Source organism: Mauremys reevesii, linkage group 1 (genome assembly GCF_016161935.1).
Source record: "Mauremys reevesii isolate NIE-2019 linkage group 1, ASM1616193v1, whole genome shotgun sequence".
Classification (NCBI taxonomy): Eukaryota; Metazoa; Chordata; order Testudines; family Geoemydidae; genus Mauremys; species Mauremys reevesii.
The window spans coordinates 232,638,995-232,663,944 of NC_052623.1; the positions used below are offsets into that span (position 1 = coordinate 232,638,995).

General features: G+C 42.6%; 1 protein-coding gene across 4 annotated transcripts in view; it reads left to right on the plus strand.

The window, feature by feature from the left end:
* Positions 1–24,950, plus strand: part of DUSP16 (dual specificity phosphatase 16) — a 96,699-nt gene extending 71,749 nt beyond the window's left edge. For all 4 annotated transcript variants that reach the window (XM_039499505.1, XM_039499497.1, XM_039499510.1 and 1 more), the window contains 4 exons: positions 958–1,121; positions 11,563–11,722; positions 13,732–13,855; positions 20,657–24,950. In XM_039499505.1, the coding sequence (XP_039355439.1) occupies positions 958–1,121; positions 11,563–11,722; positions 13,732–13,855; positions 20,657–21,836 (1,628 nt within the window). In that variant the 3' untranslated portion in view covers positions 21,837–24,950. The remainder of the gene's footprint in view (positions 1–957; positions 1,122–11,562; positions 11,723–13,731; positions 13,856–20,656) is intronic.

Genomic DNA, 24,950 nt, shown 5'->3' on the forward strand with positions numbered 1-24,950 from the left:
GTGGTAACCACTGGGGTTTTAGTCCTAGTGTCGGTCAGACCTTCTTTGAGCAGACTTAAACAATACTGTGGTTAAAACACTAGCAGCCAGTGTACATATGTGATGATGCAACAAGGGGAAAACTTTAATAAAAATACTAGGGTAACCATAATGTGCAGAGAATCAAAGCATTAACCAGAATGAATGAGGGAGCAGTTAGTCAAGATTCTTGTTACTTTTACTGACCATCTGCCAGGGGAATCCCAGAATCTAGATTTTTACTTTCTTCCTTTATTTAAAAAAAAAAAAAAACAAACTTAGAAGTTTCTACTTGTTGCAGCTTTGAAATGTGAGGTCTACAGGGAGACGGGCTGAATTTTTTTGTTGGGGCACAAGGCTAGGATAATGGAAAAATTCTGCAGTCAGTGTTCATTCCGCTAACCATGCATTTTAACACCTTTAAAAACCCTGTACCGATGACCCATCCTTCTCCTTTCCATTATTGTGACAGCGATTGCAGTGAATTATTAAAGCCTTGGCTCAAGGGGAAAGGGACAATGTCATTGCTAATTCTAGGTGATCGGATATCTTTTGGGGGGCTATTTTTTGTTGTCTCCATTCCACAAGTAAGTGTTGAGAATTGAGAGGTACCTCAAGTTTTTAAGGTAATGAAGAGAAGAAACATTTCAGGATTCTTTTAGATCTTTATATAATTGGTTGGTGAGGGGCATATGAGGCAAAACTCTGTGCTGGATTATATACTGGATTTGGCAGTCACAGCAGCTATGGCAAAGACGCATATGCAGCTCTATCAGCTTGCTTCTCTAGGGTTTTCCAGCTGCATCTCATCACTGCTCCCCACCCCCAGATTATTTGTGTGTGTTGAGAATTGATAGTGGGGTACACTAAAATACTTTTACATGGCTTTGACTTGCACTTTCCCCACTGAACTGAAACTCGGGTTTTTGCTTTTCTTAGGTGGGTTTGCTGAATTCTCTGGCTGTTTCCCTGGCCTCTGTGAAGGAAAATCTGTTCTAGTCCCTACTTGTATTTCTCAACCTTGCTTACCTGTCTCCAACATTGGTCCAACCAGAATCCTGCCTCATCTTTACCTTGGTTGCCAGCGAGATGTCCTCAACAAGGTGAGTACTTTGAAATTATTATTTACGGCCATGGATGTGTAGTTTTCAGGAGTGAAAAGAGTTGCTTTAAAACAAAACAAAAAATATACAGATCACGCTTTCTGAAATAATTGCATCTCAGTGTTTTGTGAGTGCATTGTGATGTTACAGCAGTGCAACTGCAAAACACCTTGCGTAAATGCAATTGGCAGACTTGTGTGGCTTAACCTCAATATGTGATACCTATTTCAGCAATCTACCAACCAACGGGAAATTAATCATCTGTCACTGCAGAAGTTGAACTAGCTTCATATGTGCCTCCAACTAGTTCTTCTGGGAAACATACAAGTCATGAACACAAGTGTACTGATGGCAAGTACAGGACAAAAAAAAAATTATTTCATGTATTTTCTAGAAGTGCTAGGAAAAATCTCTTTGAATCACCGGGCATCTTGTAAGGAGATATTACTGCATATATCCTTCTTTAAAGTCACCTTATAAAATATAAAGTCTTGGACAGTCCATTGGGCCTTTTAAATTCATCCTATAGCACTGTAATCACGGTAAAACACTGATCACAAGTATAAATAAGTTTAATAGATCGCTGTTCCTTGGCTGCTTTCCTAAAATCAGCAGCTCTGCAGTGCCTTTAAACTAGCCAATTACACCTTCTGTGGGGGAACTAAATGTTCTTGCAGGGGGCCAGGCTCATGATTTATCTAAAAGCGTCCTCAGTATCTAATTTCTATTGCCCTATGTGCATACATGAACTATCTACATCCCTGGCTCATGCTTCAGCCCTCATGTCACCTCACCAGGTAATAACTTTTGTTTTATGTTGAAATGAAGGGGGGACAAAACCTTCCCTCTTTCTCAAAATTCCAGTTTATTCCCATTTGACAGCTGCTATTTACAAGGTGTTTAAATATTGAGCTGTGAGAACTATCTAAGACCCACAAAAGGGGTTTTTCCCCTGTCCCTAACAGGTTGCCTCTTCACCCCAGTAGGGAATGTCCAGTTTCGTATGCGTGTAAAAACTTGTGTGTGAAGACATTTCTTGTTCCAGTCTTAACAGGCCTGTAATTCTATCACATTCAGATCCCTTTACCATAATTAGATTCTTTCCAGTTCCTTCTGTTTCTATCTGCTTTCCAGTCTGTTTTTAATAAGGTATTGTTCATGGCTTTTTAGATCCATTATTTTAATGGAGTCCTTGCAGTACAGGCAATTTACTAGTTACTTTTTTCCACAACACATAAAGAAAGCAGCCAGTATGGAGGATAGTCCATGGCGATTATATTCACTTGAGATATTTCTTTTAAAACTTGCACATATTTTACTGTGCAACAAGCCAGCAGTTTAGACCCAACTTGTTTTTGGTGGATGTCTGAGCAATTTATCATTTTTCTTAGCGTGTATATTCTTAGTGGTCCCAGGACAGTACAAATCAAAGATTTTCTTTTTTGTCTTGCCACAAACCCATGGAACTTCTCCAAGAGGCTTTATTTTCTATTCTGATTATTTTAAATACACAATGATCCCCAAGGAGGGTCATGACATGACAAAGTCTGCTCAGCAGCCCCACCAGGTTCCTGATCAAGGTCCCTGCATTCAGGATGAGGGACAGAACTCTTGCTCTCATGTTATCCATCTGGTTCTGAGACACTAAAGGCTTTGCTATTTGTTATGCCCGTAGTGGCCCCTAGCCAGTGAATAATCCTGGAGGGGGAAAAAGAAGCTCTTCTCCACACTTACAATAAATTAATGCCTGTAAAGGGAGGAAAGTACTTGCACAGTTGTTGTATGTGTAATCTTCAAGGACAAAGCTTGGGTTAACTTTGGTGAGAAATGGGTGTGGGGTAAGGGGAGTGAATCCTTTCAGAGTGGAGGGGTTGTCTGTGAGAGCCCTGGGTGTCTGTCTGTGTCTCTCTCTTTCTTTTTTCTTTTCTTTTCTTTTCTTTTCTTTTTTGGTTCAGCAGAAGCAGGGGAACATGCCATGAGAATTGCTGCTCTTGATGTAAAGGTATTTGGCCACTAGATTGATAAGTCCTTCAGTTGTCCATGACTAGAGCTAAAGTGGGACCGTAGAATTCCATCAAATCCTGCATTTCTTCATCTATCTGTTGAGGGAATTCAGGTGTATAATCACTATCCACTTTCCATTTCCTTTGGAGAGCCACATAAAAGGTAGAATAAAGTCTACAGAATCTCTCTCCCCCCAATTGGTTCTTCTGTCCCCGTCCTGGATAGATTATTAATTTCTTCATTTATCAGTTTGCTAGAAGTTCTAGCAGAAACTAGGAACTGTCTTTTGGGTTTCTTATCAGTTCCAGGGCAAAGCTGCATCTTATGATCTCAGACCTATTTGTCCATCATACGTTTGTCCTTCCTCTCTCTCTCTCTCTCTCTCTCTCTCTCTCTCTCTCTCTCTCTCTGAACAAAAGGTGGAAGACTCCTATTGTGAGCTAGACATCTCTGATGGGGCTTACCCTGCAGTAAGTAGGTAGTTTTTAAGGGTATTGATGGCCCTCTGCTTATTGTCCTGGTGACTTGCCTCTTCGGGCAAGTCTGTACCAAGGCTTTCACCTTGAATATCTGTAGCCTTTTCTGCCTTCTCTATGTAGCTGAGAGAGCAAAAGGAAGATCTCTGCGTCTGGAATCCCATTGACACCTTCCCAGGTGATTTAGCAGCAGAAAGAGACTTTCCTTCTCTTTGGTGGGAGATGCCAACAGCCTTCTTCATTTAGCTTTCCTGAGCACCTCGGTTTTCTGGCAGTCTGCTAGTACCAACAGTGATGGACATGTGAGGTACTGCATTTCAGAGAACAAGTTGGAAGAGGGCTCACCGTGATAAGAACCTCCAATGCTTGATTGCCTAGATGAAAGGGCCACTTTCACAGCCTCTCTCTAGCGCCAGGATATGACTGTTGAGAGTGTGCTTATAAGGAGAGCAATCTAGAAGAGACGGATTATTTTTAAAAAAATGTTCTAAAGGGATGAAAGTGAGGACTTGCTGCTGGAAGGAAGGAAGGGAACCAAACTTAGTGACAAGTGGCAGAAGAACTTTCTCTGAGGCAGCCATTAGGATTGCATGCCCCCGACTGACAGCTCGGCTTCTGTCTCTGCTACTTCAGGTTACAAGACAAGGCCCTTATTAGGATGAGAAGATAGGCTTCTTGTTCACGTTTTTAAATTGTGGAAAGTGCAGGAAAATATGTGGGCAATTCTGCAGGAAAATCCCAAATTCTATAAAATTCACAGGTCTCTATTGTCCTTGCTTTTGCCTTCTAAGTGCTCTCTGATCATCGATTGTCTGTGTTGCGAGCAGTCCCAACCAGACCAACTGATCTCTACATCACTGAAACTTATCCAAAATATTCTGCAAAATGAATTATAAATCTGCCATAAGATTCAGCTGTGGATATTGGAGCCTGTAGATGATTCAGTCTAGTTTATGGGGCTGGAGGAGTCTCTGACACATCACTTGGCAAGCTTGCTGAATGTTGTCCTCTGCAGTCTTATGTGAGACTCCTGGGAGAAACTAAACATTTTATCCCGTTGCAGAAGTTTTTTGTACCTTGCAATCTGAAGTTACCAGTAATCCCCAACCTAGACTAATTAAAACAATATTCACAATGTTTCTGATTCATATGTATAGTTGGTAAATAGTATCACTTATGTAAAGGTAAGGCATGCAGAAATGTGTAGTTTCAATTTTTGTTAATCATAAAAATTTGCAGCTTCTTTACAAAGTCCCAGGGATTCTTTACATGTTCACTTTATTGACGTTACAGTTTTTTTAAACAAATATTTTAAGAGAACACCTATTTCTATTTTAGGATTTTATATTGGATAGTTTTTTAGGGTTTAAATTAGAAATAGGTACGAAGTTCAGAAATGCTTCTCGTGTACCCATTATGAATTTAGTACTTGAGGCCTGGCACTGGAAATATTTAGGCATTTATCTTTTACTCGTATGAGCAGACCCATTGAAATCAGTCAGACTGTGCATGCAAGCAAAGTTGGGTATAAATATTTGTAAAGTCAGGCTCTTGTTAACGCTTTATATTTTTGGATAATGAAAATTGACTAGTCAGTTCCACTTTCTGGGTCTCAAAACATTTAAAACAAAGTTGAGTATTTGCAAAAATGTTACAAGAGGGTATTTAGATCCAAACACACTCTGTTTTTGTTAATCTTAAATTTTTGTGTAAGGACACAACCTACATTTTGGGCATACGCTTACCTGACTGTGTCTCTTTCAAAGGATGGCATATAACGTACAAGTCTGTGTTTTCAGGTGTAAGCAAGAGTTGCTCAGGCTCATAAAATGTGCTTATGAAATATACATATAAGTAACTGTAAAAGCTTTTGCTTTGCTCCTTACAAAACTATTTTGTTTTTCTAGACCTGGCTTTTATGTCCTGGAAAAATATGGCATTTTAGGGTAGTCATTAATTTTAAGATTAAACAAGTCACAAAATGTAAATAACTTGATAAAAGAGCATTTACCTCCTTTTCACGTAATAGTTCATATTAGGATTTCTGGATCTTCCTCCCATCATAATTCATTTCTTCCTCTTGGGTGCCTTACAGTGAAGTCACTGTTCTGGTTATTACATTATAGTCTGCAGCTCTGTGAATGATTGATATCCCAAACACAAGTAATCGTAACTTCTTTCTTTAGGCCTAGTCCCAAAGATGAGCACCAACTCTTTTAACTCAAATACACATAGGCTTGGAATGCGCTGTTTTATGCCATCCTCTCCATTCCAATTTCCATAATCAGTTCCTCACCAAAAATCTTAGAGTGAGGTGGCCCACCAGCACCATATGAAAAAGCTAAAAAAGAAGCCATTTAACACCTCATCTACATTCACTCAGCAGTTCCCCTTCCACAGCTCGTATATCTCTTCTCTCATCCTGAACAAACCATCTCAAACTCCAGCAATGGTTGTTGGCGATAAATTCATTCCCCCCCCCCGGTGTGGCTTTTATAAATTACATTGAGTGTGGTTCTGTGTGTGATTTTTGTACAGGCATGTGAAAGTAAGTGAGGTACACTGTCGAACTGCAAATGGCAGCAGCATTCCTGTAACATTTAGGAGAACTTACGTGAGTTGGTGATCTGTGTTGTTCTTAGTGATCTGAATTTGGTAATTTTTTTTTTCTTTTAGCATTTGCATTGATGGGGGAGTCAAGCAACCTTGACTCAAACTTAAAAATATGCCCATGCCCATCCCTGCCAGACCCCATTTCCAACCCCCTGGTTAGGGTAGCATTGAGCTTGGCACGCACATCAGGACTAAAATGTCTGTTTCATGTTGGAATGACTGAATTAACTTCCAGATTTGGCACAGTAACTCTTCAGAGGACAAATGTCTTTTCTGTGTGTGTTTTTAAGCAAACTATTTATTTATTGACTCTTGTGGAGGAAACATTGGTCTGGTCTACACTAAGCGTTTAAACCGGTTTTAGGAGCGTAAAACCAATTTAACGCCACACCTGTCCACACTGAGAGGCCCTTTATATCGATATAAAGGGCTCTTTAAACCGGTTTCTGTACTCCTCCCTAACGAGAGGAGTAGCGCTAGTATCGGTATTACCATATCGGATTAGGGTTAGTGTGGCCGCAAATCGACAGTATTGGCCTCCGGGCGGTATCCCATAGTGCACCACTGACTGCTCTGGACAGCAATCTGAACTCGGATGCAGTGGCCAGATAGACAGGAAAAGCCCCGCGAACTTTTGAATATTTCCTGTTTGCCCAGCGTGGAGCTCCGATCAGCACGGGTGGCGATGCAGTCCGAAATCAAAATAAAAAAAGAGCTCCAGGATGGACCATGCGGATTTGATCGCAGTAAGGGCAGGCAAATCTGTTCTATCAGCGCTCCGTTACAGAAGACGAAATTCAAAATCATTTTTAAAAAATCTCCAGACAAATGCCATAGCAGGGACTCAGCGCACTGCTGCATGACAAGCGTAACGGAAAGCCAAAGAATCAAATGGTCGCTCATGGACTGGAGGACGCAAGCTATCCCACAGTTCCTGCAGTATCCGAAAAGCATTTGCATTCTTGGCTGAGCTACAAATGCTTCTAGGGTCAAAAACAGTGTCCGCGGTGGGTCAGGGCATAGCTCGGCAATTTACGCACCCCCCCCACCCACCCCCAGAAGTGAAAGGGAAAACAATCCTCTCTTTACTCTTTTACATGTCACCCTATCTTTACTGAATGCTGCAGATAGACACGATGCTGCAGCACTCAACACCAACATCCTTGCTCCCTCCCCACCATGGGTGGCTGATGGTGCAGTAAGACTGATATCCATCGTCATCATCAGCCTATTGGCACATGGGGCAGTACAAAAGGACTGGTAACCATGCCGACTAGCATCCGTGAGGTCGATCAAGGGCGCCTGGCCCTAATTTTTCCTGGTAGATGGTGCAGTATGGCTGGTAACCATCCTCATCATAGCAACAGGGGGCTGAGCTCCATCAGCCCCCACCCTTCATGTGTAAAGAAAAGATTCAGTTGCCCCTGGACTAGCAGCAGGATGCTGGGCTCCTCTCCTCCACACTGCTTAATGTCCTGTCTGGACTATCATAGCAGCTGGAGGCTGCCTTCCACTCATTTCTCACTAACAAGTCACTGTGTCTTATTCCTGCATTCTTTATTACTTCATCACACAAGTGGGGGGACAATGCTACAGTAGCCCAGGAAGGCTGAGGGAAGAACGGAATCAACAGGTGGGGTTGTTGCAGGAGCACCCCCTGTGAATAGCATACAGCTCATAATTTCTGCTGGATCTGACACAGAGCAGCTGTGCTCTCTGGTTCTCTGATACAGTGGTTCTCTAGTACACTTGCCCATATTCTAGGCAGGACTGATTCTATTTTTAGATACCAAAAAGGAGGGATTGACTCAGGGAGTCATTCCCAATTTTGGCTTTTGCGCCCCTGGCTGATCTCAGCCAGGGGCACTTATGACAGCAGCAAATGGTGCAGTGCAAAAGGACTGGTAACCATGATCATCTTATTACCGATTTATGGTATGGTAGATGGTACAGTATGGCTGGTAACCATCTCTGCTGTCATGCAAAAGCAAAAGCATGCTGCTGTGTAGCGCTGCTGAATCGCCTCTGTCAGCGGCATCTAGTACACATACGGTGACAGTCACAAAAGGCAAAACAGGCTCCATGATTGCCATGCTATGGCATCTGCCAGGGCAATCCAGGGAAAAAAGGCACGAAATGCTTGTCTGCCGTTGCTTTCCCAGAGGAAGGAGTGACTGACGACATTTACCCAGAACCACCCACAACAATGATTTTTGCCCCATCAGGCACTGGGATCTCAACCCGGAAATTCCAAGGGGCGGGGGAGGCTGCGGGAACTATGGGATAGCTACGGAATAGCTACCCACAGTGCAACGCTCCAGAAATCGACGCTAGCCTCGGACCGTGGACGCACACCACCGATTTAATGTGTTTAGTGTGGCCGCGCACACTCGTTTTTATACAATCTGTTTTGCTAAACCGGTTTATGTAAATTCGGAATAATCCTGTAGTGTAGACGTACCCACTGATACATGCTCCCTGTTGGAAACATTGTGCTGTATTCCTCACATTTCTCTAGGTCCCTGGCTATACAAGAGTCTCAAATGTAGTAGTAAAGAGGGTTGTATGATCAATAGTTAAAGTGTGCAACTTGCCAAGTATGTGTTTGTGTTCTGTTTAATCCCTAAGAAGTTATATCCTTCTACTGCGCCAAAAAATACAAATACACAAACCTACAAGTTTACTACTGCCAAACTGATTTCTCTTTTAAAAATAGAACTGGGTATGCAAACAGGAAAAGAGAGAAATGAATTTAATGGACAAAAGATCAAGTCTGCAGACATCTTAAGAGCCAGCTGTTTGGGAAGATACAGTAATGGAGGGGTGGGGGCACTAATTGCTGTAAACTAAATATTTTTAAAATATACAAATTGCTAGACAAACATTTTTTCTTACTGAATGTGCTTACATGTAAATCCCAGCCTTGATGTGACAGCTGTATCAATTATTTTAAAACACATATAAAGCTGTGCAGCAATTAATTTCTCTCTCTCTCTCTCTCTCTCTTACACACACACACACACACACACACACACACACCCCTCCACCCCAATCTGCCTTTACTATTGCATTTTCCCAAACAGAGGGCTCTTAAGGAGGTGTGTGCCTAGACCTGAATTTCAGTAGAAGCACCAGGCCTAATTCCCCTAGGATCCTTTTGAAAATCCCAGCTGGAAGGGTTTGAATGTGCTTATAAGCGTGCTGCTCATCACTGTTCTTTGGAGAATATTCACCCCGCAGCAGAGAGCTTGCACAAGTCCCGAAGCCACACTTACAACTCATGTTTTAGGCTGAATTTTACTCACTGAGTACAGCAAGTCAAAATGGGGGAAGACTTCCTCTTTAGCTCACACTCTCTTTACCTCTAGCCTCCCGACAGTTCTGTTGGAATAAGGTGAGCGCATCACACACGCACTCTTTCTCTCTCTGACCCTACTACCGCCCCCCAACCTCTCCCCAGATCTGGTCACGTGTCAGATGTCTTTGGTTTACGGCCCAATCCAGTTGGTAGGCAAGCTCAGAGCATGCCTGATCGGGCCCTGCAGGTGAGATAGGTGGGGACCGCCTACTTTTGAAATCCCCTGGGGTTTAATCATGAGCTAGAGCACCAAGCAGCTCAGCAGCATCAGGATTTAGGCAGGTTTGCACAGGCCACCAGCAGAAACTTAGGTGCATGGGGACTTCAAATGCCTATAGGATTAGGCAGCAGCTGAATGGGAGATTTGAGGATCTCAGTGCTGCCTAAATGTTGGACTTGAGTGTGTGTAAGTCCCTTTGTGGATCTAGCTGTGATTTGCCCAAGCTCACAAAAGAAGTGTGTGGCAGAGCCAGGAAGCTAGGATGAAAAAGCCCCGATTCTGACAGATGTTGGGAAAATGTATTTCAGATCGGGGCCTTTAGCTCTTCACTAACCAGAGTAGACTGATTTATATGCAGAACCTACCTTCATACAACTCTTAGAAGCCAGGGATATCCTAGCCAACTGGGGAGGTGGTTAATTTATTATTTGGTGATGAAAGTGTTCGTTCTAGCAGGGATGTTTTCACTTGCCATTATTAAGGCTAAGATTTTGTCATGGTTGTTTTTTGTTAGTCATGGACAGGTCACAGTCAATAAACAAAAATTCACTGAAGCCGTGACCTGTCTGTGACTTTTCCTGCTGCAGCTCCATGGTTTCTCCCGCCACCTGGGTGGCTGGGAGCTATGGGGTTCCCCCTCTGCCTGACGCAGCTGGAAGCTGCAGGGGCCCCCCCCTCCACCACAGTGGCTGGGAGCTGCAGGGTCACCATATTTCCCAAAGAGAAAACGAGACACCCCCAGCCGCTTACTCGAGGTGTCCCCCTCCCCCTGCACGAGGCTGTTGCCTGTTACTGGAACCCCAAGGAGGGCCATCTCAGGAGTCTGTCACCTGTCGCTGGAACCTTGCAGGGGGCCCCCTGTCACTGGAACCCTGTCAGGGCCCTGCTGGTTGCCAGCTCCTGGGGCTGAAGCAGAAAATGTCACGGAGACTCTAGAAATCACAGATTCCGTCACTTCCACAACCTCCATGACGTAAACATAGTTTTAGCCATTATATGTGCAAAAATGCAGAGAATATTGACTGCAACAACAAAAAATTGGAATTGCTAATAAGTTACATGCATTTTAGGGATCGTTCTTCTATTGTATCAGCAGTATGGGAGCTATCAGATTCATTTCACATTTTTCATTGACCCCTCTTTTATGCCCTCACTGAGAGGGTAACTTTATTCTGTGACAGGTAACCCAGAACTACATATATGGTAAGTAAGCCAGTTAATACTGGACATGCTGGGAGTGCCAGTTCTGTTGCCACCAAACGAACGTGTATATTTTAACAAAAATGGCAGCGAATTCCACCTCTCCTATTAACAATGCTTTACACTTTAGAATAGTGGAGGGGTTTCCCCTCTCCTTCTTTTGTAAGTCTCCCCTTATGAGTATGTAATCATTCCATCCATTGAAGTGTGTCTTGATCAGATTGTTTTTTAGCAAGATAATCCAACACAGAAGTTTTTCCAGAAGCTGGGAAGGGCAACAGGGGATGGATCACTTGATTGTCTGTCTGTTCTGCTCAATCCCTCTGGGGCACCTGGCATTGGTCACTGTTGGAATACAGGATACTGGGCTAGATGGACCTTTGGTCTGACCCAGTATGGCCATTCTTATGTCTAACACATAGTCAGAATTATGCAAATAGGAATTCTGATCTAGCTTCCAGTCAAGTAACACTCCAAGTAGGCTCAGGATTACTTTTATATGCTTAATTTTTTTTACCTGCCAGAGGATAGGGCTGTATTTTTTTCACTCTTGATCTTTGTCTCTTATAGGAGCTGATGCAGCAGAATGCTATTGGTTATGTATTAAATGCAAGCAATACCTGTCCAAAGCCTGACTTTATCCCAGAGTCTCATTTCTTGAGAGTTCCTGTGAATGACAGCTTCTGCGAGAAAATTTTGCCTTGGTTAGACAAATCAGTTGATTTTATTGGTAAGAAGATGAGCTAAAATAGTTCTATGCTAATTATGCCATGTATTTTTTTAAAGCGTTTTTATCCATTTTAATTCTTTGATTTTTTTTTTGCTAAGTGTCTCATTGTCTTTTATTATGAGAAAGTAAACAGAAGCACCTGATCTACCTTCCATATTGCAATTGTCATTTTATATACCACTCTTGTATCCTTACCCATACATCACCTCTCTAAACTCAGCAGTCCCAAACCTTCAACTTCTGCTCCAACTCAGGTCTCTCTGGCTCTAATTATGTTCTTGCCTATCTGTGAACCCCTTTCCTTTCTGCTATACTTATTTTGAGATAGAATGAGTAGATCTGAACATGCTATTCAGGCACCATCAACTTTATATAATAGCACAATAATATTTTCATTATTTTTGTTCATTCTCTATGTATACTGACATTTTGCTTATGGGGGTGGGGTGAGGGGAAAGAGCAATGCTACACACTGACTAGATGTTTTTATGGAGTTGACACAGAAGACTTTCTCCTAAGTGGTTACAGTTACGTTGAAACGTTGTTGGGTTTTAAAGTAGTTCAGCTGCATTTATCAGCATAAAAGGCAATGCCACATACAGGAACAAAATTACATGTATAAATATAAGTGTGCATAAAATATATAAATATATGCAGTCATTCTGCCATCCGAAAACGTTCGTTAGCTGGTAATCTTTGGAATAAGTAATGCTGTACCCTACCTACATGGTCTCTCTGGCTAGAAAACAGCCTGCCTCTCTCCATCACACTAACAGTTAAGAAAGGTACTTCTGCTGACAAATTGCAGAGGGGATTTTTAAGGTCCTGGAAGCAGTAAGAGCATCAGCACATACCATAGCAGTGCCATAAAAAGGAAAGTAGAGTTAAGCGCCAATTGCAGATTCCTGCTGAACTCACCATGTAGCATTACATAAATGTCATGTGTGAACAAAGAACTCTGCCATAATCTTTCTTAAAGGGACATAGGTGGGTCAAATTTGGCTTCAGATTTAGGATTTTTGTAAAAATAAGCTTATCCAAAAGCTAAGAAACGTAACCACAGATTTTCTGTACAATTGGACAGAAGGCTTTAAACAAATAAACAATTTTATAGTGACTTTTTGAAAGCCTTACAGTGCTGTTGCTTTCTCCAGCACAGAGTAAAAGGACAGTTGGCACCGACTTACCTTTTGCGTAAGTCTTAGCCTAGATCATAGAATTCCCCCGGGTCACATACCATGTGATGCAACTAAAATTTTTAAATCGTTGCTCTAAGTATGAGTTCAGTATAAACGTAAATTTTGGCTTCAAAGGAAATGGAAAGATAAAAGTTTTGAGCTCCTCTCTTTTCCCTTCTCTTGTATCACCTCCTTTCTGATCCAAAACAAAGGTGTGGGTGTGTTTGTGTTTGTAAATATTACAGGTTTCCTTTATTTTTTATTTATAAATTTTTTTTTTTAAATCTGCATGAAGAGCTTGAACTATGATTAAGCTCCCATTGAGTTCATTGGGTGCAGGACAACAAAGCTACTGCTCCATCAGCTTTTTTTTTTTTTTTTTTTTTTGAGGAGAGAGCATTGTGTTTAGAGCAAGAGGGAGGAAGCCAAGAGAGCTGCACTTTCAGTTCCTGCTCTCAGCTTTGACACTGACCCACCACGTGAACTTGATCAAATCATTTAATTTGTGTTGCATCTTATTCATATATAAAATGGGAACAAATCCCTCCCACTGAGTCCTTGTCAGGATTATTATTTAGTGCATCATGAGATGGTTTCTGTAATGCTGTAAGTATACAGTAATATTCTTAATACAAGAACAGATCAACATGGGTACATGCAATGAAACTGAATGTATCAGTCATAATACTGATTTCTGCTTGAAGCTTCCATGGGATCTGGTATAAAGAATGAATTTTAAAGTTCTGTCATTTCAACAGGGAGCTTTTAAATATTTCATCACCCTGTGCCATTGACAGTGACACTTCGTGAATTTTTCTTTTTATTGTACAGAGAAAGCAAAAGCCTCAAATGGGCGAGTTTTAGTGCACTGTTTAGCGGGGATCTCCCGCTCTGCCACAATTGCAATTGCATACATCATGAAGAGAATGGATATGTCCCTTGATGAAGCCTACAGGTAAGGATAGACTTTTCCTTTTTAAATGAGCTTTTGTGCTTGTCAGCTTGAAACTTAACATTATTTCATCATGTACTTTTTCCTCTTCATCCAAGAATGCCAGAAGTTGCTCTTGCTTTAAATATGGGCTTCCGGCAGACTCAGCCCTGCCGTTGTTTTGTAGGAAGTAAAAACCTAACATTGATGTAGACAGACACATGCATGGAATGAAGCAGCAGGCTGCAACTTTTATTAAACTTTTTAATACAGGAGGAGCACTACCCACCCATCACCCATACTTTCCTATACCAGGCATTTAATTGGTTCCAGTGTGGGGTTACAGGGCTTCTTACCATATAACCCATAACGTGGGGTGGCTTTCTTCAGCCGACCCCTCCTACCCCCTGCTCTGAGTCCTAGCCTCCCTACACCCCCCTGCCCCCCCCACAAGGAGGACAGAGGCTGCAGCAGGCTAGGGACCTTGACCTGCGAGGGCCACAAGGTCTTACCTATCACATGAGCCCAAGGCCCACCACCAAAATTCCAGCTATTTTACTTGTGGGAACCATTCATTTTATTCTTTTAACTGCACTGGAAATGGGCCGCAAGTTGCAACAAATAAACTCTACTTGGTTAGGTACTAAGCACATTGCTAGTTAACCCACTGTGGCTTGAAGGTGCCACAAAGAAGGCAAAAAACTCCCTGGTCCTCTGCCAGTTGGTCCATGAGAGAGAAAATTCCTTCCTGATCCCCTAAACAGGCGATTGCCTAGACCCTGTTTAAACTATCAGCATCTGTCAGAGCAGGTTCCCATTTCTGCTTCGGGTGGGTAGGGTGAGCTGCTGAAATGGAGCCAAAAGAGGCTCCACGTAGCCCCTGTGCTGAGCTAAATCCTGAGAGCTGGGGAATGGTGGCCAGTCAGTACCTTTCTCCCCCCGCTGGCCAATGGGTGTCAGAGACCCCAGAGGGAGAAGCTACCTCTTGTCCCTCGGTGAGTGTCTCCCTCCCTTGTTCCTGGGACTATCCCCCTTTCACCACTGGCCCCATCAAGTTCCCCCACCCATTGATGTGGGTGTGTGGCAGTTAGCTCCCAACTGCAGAATATAGTCTTGGCCTCTGCTCAGAGTAGGTAAGGGGTAGAATGTTAAAGAATAGTAATAGCTAGGAAGAAATAGAATATACAGATGAGACCACATATAGGCCACCATCTAGTAGTCTGTGCCAATATAAGCCACAAAGAGAGAGGAGAGAAACCAGAATAGCAAATGTTGTTTATATAGTGTGTGCACTTTTTAAAATGCTAGATTGAATCTAATGATTTACCGGTGGTATTGGATGATGTTCATAAATGACTGTAATGAAGGTCTTCTAGGAATTAAGAAAACTGAAAGATGAATCATTTGTTGCCATTGAAGTCCATCAATGATCATTCTGAAAATCTTTTGAAGTAACCATTCTTTGGGCAGCCAAGGATTTTGTACAAGAATTGAGCTCTGTTTCACATGAGTCAGCAAGTTTGGAATCTAGTTTGACTGTGAATGCTTCGGGAAGGTTGAACACAGGCTTGTTACCACCATTTTTGTACTTCATTTGACAAACATTTTGTTCTCAATGGCACAGAAAGCCAACCTGGCTTTCTTTTCATTCACTTGTGAGTACATTATTATCTGTAGCCTGGTCTACACTACGCGTTTAAACCGAATTTAGCAGCGTTAAACCGATTTAACCCTGCACCCGTCCACACAATGAGGCCCTTTATATCAATATAAAGGGCTCTTTAAACCGGTTTCTGTACTCCTCCCCGACGAGAGGAGTAGCGCTGAAATCGGTATTGCCATGTCGGATTAGGGTTAGTGTGGCCGCAAATTGACGGTATTGGCCTCCGGGCGGTATCCCACAGTGCACCATTGTGACCACTCTGGAAAGCAATCTGAACTTGGATGCACTGGCCAGGTAGACAGGAAAAGCCCCGCGAACTTTTGAATTTCATTTCCTGTTTGCCCAGCGTGGAGCTCTGATCAGCACGGGTGGCGATGCAGTCCCAAATCCAAAAAGAGCTCCAGCATGGACCGTACGGGAGATACTGGATCTGATCGCTGTATGGGGAGACAAATCTGTTCTATCAGAGCTCCGTTCCAGAAGACGAAATGACAAAGCATTTGAAAAAATCTCCAGGCTATGATAGACAGAGGCCACAGCAGGGACTCAGCGCAGTGCTGTGTGAGAAGCGTAACGGAAAGCCAAAGAATCAAATGGACGCTCAGGGAGGGAGGGGGTACTGAGGACTCCAGCTATCCCGCAGTCTCCGAAAAGCATTTGCATTCTTGGCTGGGCTTCAAATGCCTGAAGGGTCAAAAACATTTTCCCGGGTGTTTCAGGGTGTATGTCGTCAATTTACACCCTTCCCCCCGCCCCCCCCCAAAAGAAAAGGGAAAAAAATTATTTCTCGCCTTTTTTCAGTGTCACCCAATGTCTACTGCATGCTGCTGGTAGACGGGGTGCTGCAGTGCTAAACAGCAGCATCCTCTCCCCTCCCCTCCCCGGTGGCAGACGGTACGGTACAAAAGGACTGGTATCCGTCCTCGTCATCATCCTGTGAGTGCTCCTGGCTGGCCTCGGTGAGGTCTGCCGGGGGCGCCTGGGTAAAAATAGGAATGACTCCTGGTCATTCCCAGCAGATGGTGCAGAACGGCTGGTAACAGTCCTCATCATAGCAACTGGGGGCTGAGCTCCATCAGGCCCCCCCCCCCCCCGTCATGTCTAAAGAAATGATTCTGTACTGCCTGGACTATCATAGCAGCAGAAGGCTGATCTCCTCTGCCCCCCTCCCACCCTTTAATGTCTGTCTGGACTATCATAGCAGCTGGAGGCTTCCTCCCCCTCATTTTATCTCACTAAAATGTCTGTTTTTCTTATTCCTGCATTCTTTATTACTTCATCACACAAATGGGGGGGACACTGTCATGGTAGCCCAGGAGGGTTGGGGGAGGAGGGAAGCAACGGGTGGAGTTGTTGCAGGGGCACCCCCTAGAATGGCATGCAGCTCATCATTTCTGCAGGATCTCTGGGGCTCTGACACGGAGCGGCTGTGCTCTCTGGTTCTCTAGTACACTTGCCCCATATTCTAGGCTGGACTGACTCTATTTTTAGACAAAACATAGGAAGGGAATGACCCAGGGAGTCATTCCCATTTTTGCCTATGTGCCCCCGGCCAACCTCAGCGAGGCCAGCCAGGAGCACCCATGATAGCAGCAGACGGTACAGAACGACTGATAACCGTCATCTCATCGCCAATTTACAATGGTAGATGGTGCAATACGACTGGTAACCGTCTCTGCTATCTTGCAAAGGCAAATGAATGCTGCTGTGTAGCACTGCAGTACCGTGTCTGTCAGCAGCATCCAGTACACATACGGTGACAGTGACAAAAGGCAAAATGGGCTCCATGATTGCCATGCTATGGCGTCTGCCAGGGCAATCCAGGGAAAAAGGGTGCGAAATGATTGTCTGCCGTTGCTTTCCCGGAGGAAGGATTGAGTGATGACATTTACCCAGTATCACCCGCGACACTGTTTTTGCGTTGGGATCTCAACCCAGAATTCCAATGGGCAGGGGAGACTGCGGGAACTATGGGATAGCTACGGGATAGCTACCCACAGTGCAACGCTCCGGAAATCGACGCTAGCCTTGGTACATGGACACACACTGCCGAATTAATGTGCTTAGTGTGGCCGCATGCACTCGACTTTATACAATCTGTTTTACAAAACCGGTTTATGTAAAATCAGAATAATCCCGTAGTGTAGACATACCCTGTAATGTGCACTTTAAGCTCCCAAGAACATAATTTTGAACCGCTGTTGCTGAGCTGGTAGACACACCTTGCAAATTACTACAGGTGTCGCTGTGATGGGAAGAAGGGTATTTGAAAATTTGCCTGTGAGTAACTTCTATCTGAGTGGCAGAATTTCTTCTGGATGTAACCAATATTTCATTAGGGAGGGATAGAAACTCTAGTTTTTAAAGGCTGCTCTTCACAGAATGTGGGAGATGTATCATGTAAGATCTGAACACTGCATCTCCTCAGAACTAGTTAGAAACCTACTAATGCAAAGGAACTTCCATTAGATATGGTGAAAATGGCACAAATACGGGATGCTGATGAACAAACTAGAAATTAGACAGGACATAGACAAAAAATACATGGTTTATGTGCAGTGATTACCTGTTTTACAAGGCAGACTGAGATTCTGTGTTATAGTCACTTTAGGTTGGCAACATTGGGAGAAATTAAACTGGAGTTGTATGCATGACGGAAGTCTAACACCTTTTCTAATGAGATTTCTTATTAGCTATAAGCACTCAGTCAATTGAAGGAGTGCTTTCTCCAAACTTTTGCAATGAATTCTAGCATGTCACTGTCAATCAAGTCTAAAACTTCTGTGCAGAGTTGTGGTAAAGGACTTTTTTTTTTTTAAACGCAATTGTTTAGCGTTGGTTTTGGTGCAAAGCTTTTAAAAATCTACAAAGTGCATATTTTATTTTCTGAATTAGTGAAAGATAGAAGATAAACAACTATAAAATAACTTGTCTGAAACCTTAGATTTACATTTGTTACAAGTAAAATCCAAGTGAAGGATCAAAGTATTTTCTCTAGTTTATTTTGTACATCTGACTACTGTATAAGCAGAAACAGCAAAAATGACTAAAATCAATCCATTTTGTCTGATTAAAGAAACAATTAACATGCTTATAAAACCCCAAACTGGCATGTTGTCTTCTATGTATGCAGAACCACTACATTTTCCTTAACTGACTGGTTTCAAGGTGGTAGTGTCCCTTTAAAAACAGCTTTGAGGGCCTCTAGCAGCACACAGGGCAGAAGTGCCAACAAGATGGAAAGAAGCTACTGGGTTAATCCAACCAGAGCAACCAGCAGAGAGGAAAACAATTAGAACAAAGATGGTATGACATTAATGTCTGAATTACTGAACACATTAGAATGAATACTTCAAGTTCCTTGCTCAGGAGATTTAGAGCTGGAGAATCGTCTGCAGGATGTACCATTTCTCCCAGCTGCCAGAGGATGCATGTGTGAGGCCATTTTAGGCTCATTGTCTGATCTTCCAATTCAAATTATTATTATTATGCCTATTTTCACTAGTCACAGGATTAGCACTGAAAGGGTCCGCATACACTGTAATCAAAAGGTTCCAGGTCCTCTCCATGACTGGTAGTGGTGGCTACTGCAAACCAAACCAAACAAAAAAAGCAATCTCTCTTGTGTTTTTGTAGTTCGTTATTTCATGGTTATTTCATGGTTCTATAACTTAGTTATGTGCATTTTTCTGTTTTAGTCGGACTGGAACAGTTTCTTGAGACTTCTTTGTATTTAGCTTTTTTAATATCATAGTATATTTTGAGTGTTTTACTTTCCCACATGTGCATGTGTGTAAGAGAAAATGACTTTCCTCTAGAGTTCACCAGTCCTTGATGGTTTTTGCTCCTCTTTTAATACTCTTCCTCACCCTATTTCCTAGACTTCCAGATTTTTGCCTTTCCCTGGTGGGTTTTTATATTTTCTCCTCCCACCCAAATACATGATCACAGGGACAGATGCATTTGCTGCCACTCCCACTTATACTGTCTTTTTGTGATTGCTCCTGCCATTTTGTTACTTGTGTTTTCATTCCTAGAATCACCCAAGGGTGGGAAGGTGGGGTTGGACTCCTATGTTGGCACGTACATTGACAATGGTAACTGTTTAGAGCCTGTAAAGAACAGGTAGTATTCATGGCCTACAATGCAAATCAAACAAGTTGTCAAGAAGTAACTATATAACTTCTGAGGAAGTGTTTGCCAAAACTTCAATATTGAACCTCTGTTTACTTTTGGATTCTAATTTAGCAAATATACTTTCTTAACGTTATATATTTTAATTTCATCCGGTTCAATACTGGATGTTTAAATTTAAGCATGTACATACATTCCATTGATTTCAATAGGATGTAAGGAGGAGTTTCAGTGCTTTACTGAACAGGCATGAAGCAAATTTTTACAAAATTGCCAGCTAAGGAACTGGGGAGAATCTATTTCTGAAAAATTCTGAAATGTTGACATAGCCTAACTGTGTTGCATTTTTAGATTTAATTAATCAAATGATATAAAAGTCAATTAATTTTCAGTTGGCTGAAGATAGAAAGACTGATGCATCATAGAAACCAGTGGTCCTTGTTGCACAAATTAGGCCCAACATATTGCAGAACAGGCTGACCCTGCCTACAAGAAGATAAAAACAGGATAGAGAGGTGGTCAGACAATGCTAATATTAGCAAGAGAAACTAATTTAAAATATTGAGAGGGGGTTAAAGGTGATCTACCAGGGGGGAGGGAATGAAGAACTCTTTTTTCTTTTAATATACGAAGAAGGTCTGACAGGCTCTTAAAAAAAATCCCAGCAAAACAGAGTATCCAGAACCAGAGAATCTGAACTAAAAACTTGCACAGAATAACACCTTTATATATAGTGAGGAAGCAAAAATAAAGGCACCTTTTCCCCCCTCTTCAAAAAGAGCTATGTAAAGTGTGAAAAGGAGAGAGAATATTTTGGGTTGTCTAGTTGCTTACGTTTGAGTCGTTCAATTAATTGCTGTCCCTGCCTCTCCCATGCATCCATTAGTAGTGCTTCTTTGAACCTGACTCCAAATATCTTAACAAGGATCAAGACACCCCAAGGACTGTAAGCCTCATACTCTTAGTGGGAATATTAGTCACATTTTAAACAGTAGGGGTTTTAAATAATTCTTGCATTTTCTCTTTAGATTTGTGAAAGAAAAAAGGGCAACAATTTCTCCCAACTTCAATTTCCTGGGCCAGCTTCTGGATTTTGAGAAGAAGATTAAGAACCAGACTGGGCAGCCTGGACCAATTAGCAAGCTGAAACGTTTGCATTTGGAAAAAAGCAGTGAGCATGGACTGGTCCCCGAAAGTGGACAGAGCAGTGGCCTCTCCACTAATCAGCTTGGCACTAACTCTACCTCCGAGCCTGTGGAGCAGAAGCCAATGGACTCTGGAAGTCTGCCATGCTCGCACTTGCCAGGATTTGAGGATAGCCCGCTGGTACAGGGCATAAATGGACTCCATGTGTCCTCTGAGAAGGTAGAAGATAGCAACAGACTGAAGCGCTCCTTTTCTTTGGATATCAAATCAGTATCCTACTCAGCAAGCAGCAGCTGTGTGACTGCATCGGTGCAGGGTTTTGCAGCAGCAGAGGACACTTTAAAGCAGTTGAATGTTTGTAGTATTCTAGATGGCGGCAACAAGCTGTGTCAGTTCTCCCCTGTCCAGGAAGTTTCAGAACAGACACCAGAGACCAGCCCCGATAAAGAGGTGGCCAATCCTCCCGAGAAACCTCAAAACACCTGGCAGCTGGACAGCCAGAGCAAGCGGCAGCACATGGGGAGGACCGGCAGCGGCAGCACAATTCAAAGGTCACTGTTGTACCCACTGCATCGGAGTGGGAGCATGGAAGACAACTACAGAACAAACTTCCTGTTTGGTCTTTCCACCAGTCAGCAACATGTGGGAAAGTCTGCTGCTGGGCTGGGCCTGAAAGGCTGGCACTCTGACATTTTAGCTCCTCAGACATCCACCACATCCCTTACCAACAGCTGGTATTTTGCTACGGAATCCTCACACTTCTACTCTGCTTCTGCAATCTACGGGAGCAGCGCCACTTACTCTGCTTACAGCTGCAGCCAGTTGCCCACTGGCTGTGACCAGGCCAGCGCTGTGCGCAGGAGGCAGAAGCAGAGTGACAGAGGTGACTCAAGGCGCAGCTGGCATGAGGAAAGCTCCTTTGAAAAGCAGTTTAAGCGAAGAAGCTGCCAGATGGAATTTGGGGAGAGCATCATGTCAGAAAACCGATCCCGAGAGGAACTGGGGAAAGTGGGCAGCCAGTCTAGCTTTTCGGGCAGCATGGAAATCATTGAGGTATCCTGAGAAATGGCAGACAATTGTGACACTGTAGCTGGCTTATTTTTCCCGTTGTTTAAAACAATTCCCTGTAAATCTGAAATTTTTTAAAAAACTGGGGCTTCAGTGTGAAGGCAATGAATAGATTTATACCAGACATGACAAACTAAAATCTGCATGGGGGAGAGCCGCTGTATTTTTTTTGTTTTTTTCTCTCCCTCCCACTTAAGGTAGAAGGCCAGATGTTTCAGAAGTTTTCCCTGACAGGTGAAGCAATTATATGTGACAAATTGCACATCCTTTAAACAAAGCTTTCTTAGTGGAACCAGGGAGATGGCCTGTCAGTCACTGACACACATTACTCAAAATCACAAAAATGAATTCTAGCACCCCTCTTCAAACCCTCCCTTCCCCCCGAAATCAACAATGCACCCTAGCCCTGAGACTGAGCCGACTTCTGGAGAGAGATCCTTTTCCTTAGGGACAGAGTCTAGTTATGAATCCAAACAAGTGATGACTGATCACAGCAGGGCTGGGCTAAAAACAAAGCTCAGACAATGTAAATATTGATGTAACTATCATTCTAATGGACAGGTTTGAGGTGACTTGCCAGAAAGCTGCTTTAGAGCAAAATCATACCTCATAAAATAAAGCTTTCATGGCTACCCATTCTCTGGTAGTCAGTTTGCAAGCAGTGTGAATAGATGACTGGCCACACAGTGAGACTGATTTAAAGCTGTCTACGCACAAGTTTCTCAGTTGGCTTAAAGACCAGTGGTAAAATTTAATCTTCTCAAATGTGCTCACTCCCCAGTTCATTTTAACACAAAACCAGACAGGGTTTTTTAGTGTGTGATTATGAAGTTGGCTTTTGAGGTGTGGATCTGTCACCTCTAAACCTGATACTAAAGGAAGAACTGAATGCTGGTAGCATGAATGGTGGATAATATTTAGGGCTATGTGCAAGAGATAAGTGGCTGGGTGCAAGTAGCATCATCCCTTTGTCTACTGAAAATTAATTGGTGAGGAGAGCAGATTTTTTTTTTTTTTATTTTAAAGAAAATTAGTAGGAGCCTTGGATTTGTCCTCTACAAATGTAGCAACAGTATGAGAATTGCCCCATCTGTGCTTTTCCCTTTCCCAAAAGGGGAAGGCTTAGTCTCTACTTCCCACCTTTTTTAAAAAAAGAAAAAAGTAATTGCTTCCACATCCTTGCCCAAATCTTGAGGATTCGCACATACCTAGTCATGTACATATCCCTTCTTCAATCCTCAAACCTTGTCGGACCCACGAACTTCAGATGAGAAGTGGAGCAGTCTGATGAGAGAGAGTCTCAATCATCCAAGAGGGACAGAAGGGATTCCACATTACTATCCTTCATGGGCTGGGGATAGACGATGGCATTTAAAGAAATAAGATTTAAAAAGAAAAATCAAGACCAAGTGCTGGAGATAAAAGAATTTCCCATTACATGTTCTAAGCTAACCTGAGAATCTGGCCATTGCGGTTCTGTCTCTATCCCCACTGTAGGCCTTCTGTGTTAATACAACATAGTTTTGCTGATGGCGAGAGTTGTAAATCCTGCCACTGCTGCTTTTGTTGTTGCTGGCCAGTACCTGTTTCAGAGCCTTAACTACCTATTGGAGATTCCTGCTAGGGAAGATCTTGTCACATCCTTGCTGCCAGAGGGGACAGAGATAGGGCTTGTTCATTTATTTTATTTTTATTTATTCTGAGAGGGAGAAAACCAGCTGCTTTCTCTCTCCAGCCTGTGATTCTTGTGGTACTCTGGCTGCCACTTCCCCCAGCCACTTTATATGCTTTGTTAGAGGATTATGGTATTAAAACAACAGATGATGGGCAGGGGTCTAACCTGCTTCGTCATTCAGTCCAGTGTTGTGACAAAGATCACAAAGTGAAAATTCTCCAGATCCCTACAGTGTCCTGCAGTAGGTGTAGGGGAAAGGGAGACGTGTAGGACCTACTGTTTGTACAGTTTCAGTGCAGGCAGCTGAAAATATAAAATACTTCATAATGATTAACTGCTTTTTAAAGCAGTTGGCTGAGGTTTTGTCAGTTAAGATCTGGTAGTCACTGAAGCCCTAGTTCAAGTCAGCAGCTTGTTTTTGTTCTTTAAGAGTAGCTAGTTGGTGACTCAAATCTCAGGTTTTACTATATTGAGAAATGGACAGGATTGTGTCCTTTCTCGTTTTTGTTTGTGGCTAGGATGTGACTTAAATGTCCTATGATGGACTTTTTTAAAACTAGCACTGAGAGAAAGCTACAGAGTTGATTAACTTGATCCTAAAGAGTGCGAGACACACAGACTGCAACTGGAATGGTTGAATCCATAGACTGTGTTAGTGTGTATGAAATGCAGGAAGCGAGGGTAGTTTGGGCAAGCATGTAGGTTAATACCACATTGTAGAGCATATCAGGTCTTGGCTAATCACTGCCCATACTGCCACTTGTTTGATATAGCAAGTGAAAGTGATTGTTCAGCATATAAACACACAATGTGTGTAATATACAGGATACATGTGATCCATTTATGAGATCTCATGTAAACCAGATTTCAGTTACAACCACTTTTTTTAAGTAATCGTTTTAAATCAAATATTTCATAAGAATGGGGTTTGGAAAGTATTTTAAAGACATCCCTGCCAGCAGAAACAAAACTGAGATCTTCCAGGCTTCTGCTAGGAGACTCTTTTTTTTTTTTTTTTTTAAACCCTCTTTCTTGGCAACTGAAATCTGGTCTCATTGCAACTCCTCATAATTCCAAACATCCTCCAATCAACAGTTAAGTCATGGCTGCAGGATCAACAGTCTATTGGCTTGGGCTGTTGAGCACACCACCATGGGAGAAAGAAGCCTTGGAGCCTGTCTAGTAGTGGTATCTCCTTAGCTCATTTCTGTACTCGTATCCTGTACCTGAGAGATGCTAGAAAATGGGTTTAAGAAGTTTGGAAAGTGAGATGGAGGCTGGGGGGAGGTGTGTGTAAATGTTTAATCTGAATATAATGTTCTTTGGTGTATGGCAAGCTGTTTAAATGGTTCAAAGATGAGTTTCTCATCTTGATGTGTTATGAGCATTACTTGTATGTTATGATGAAATAAAATCAGAAGTGGTACCTGTTT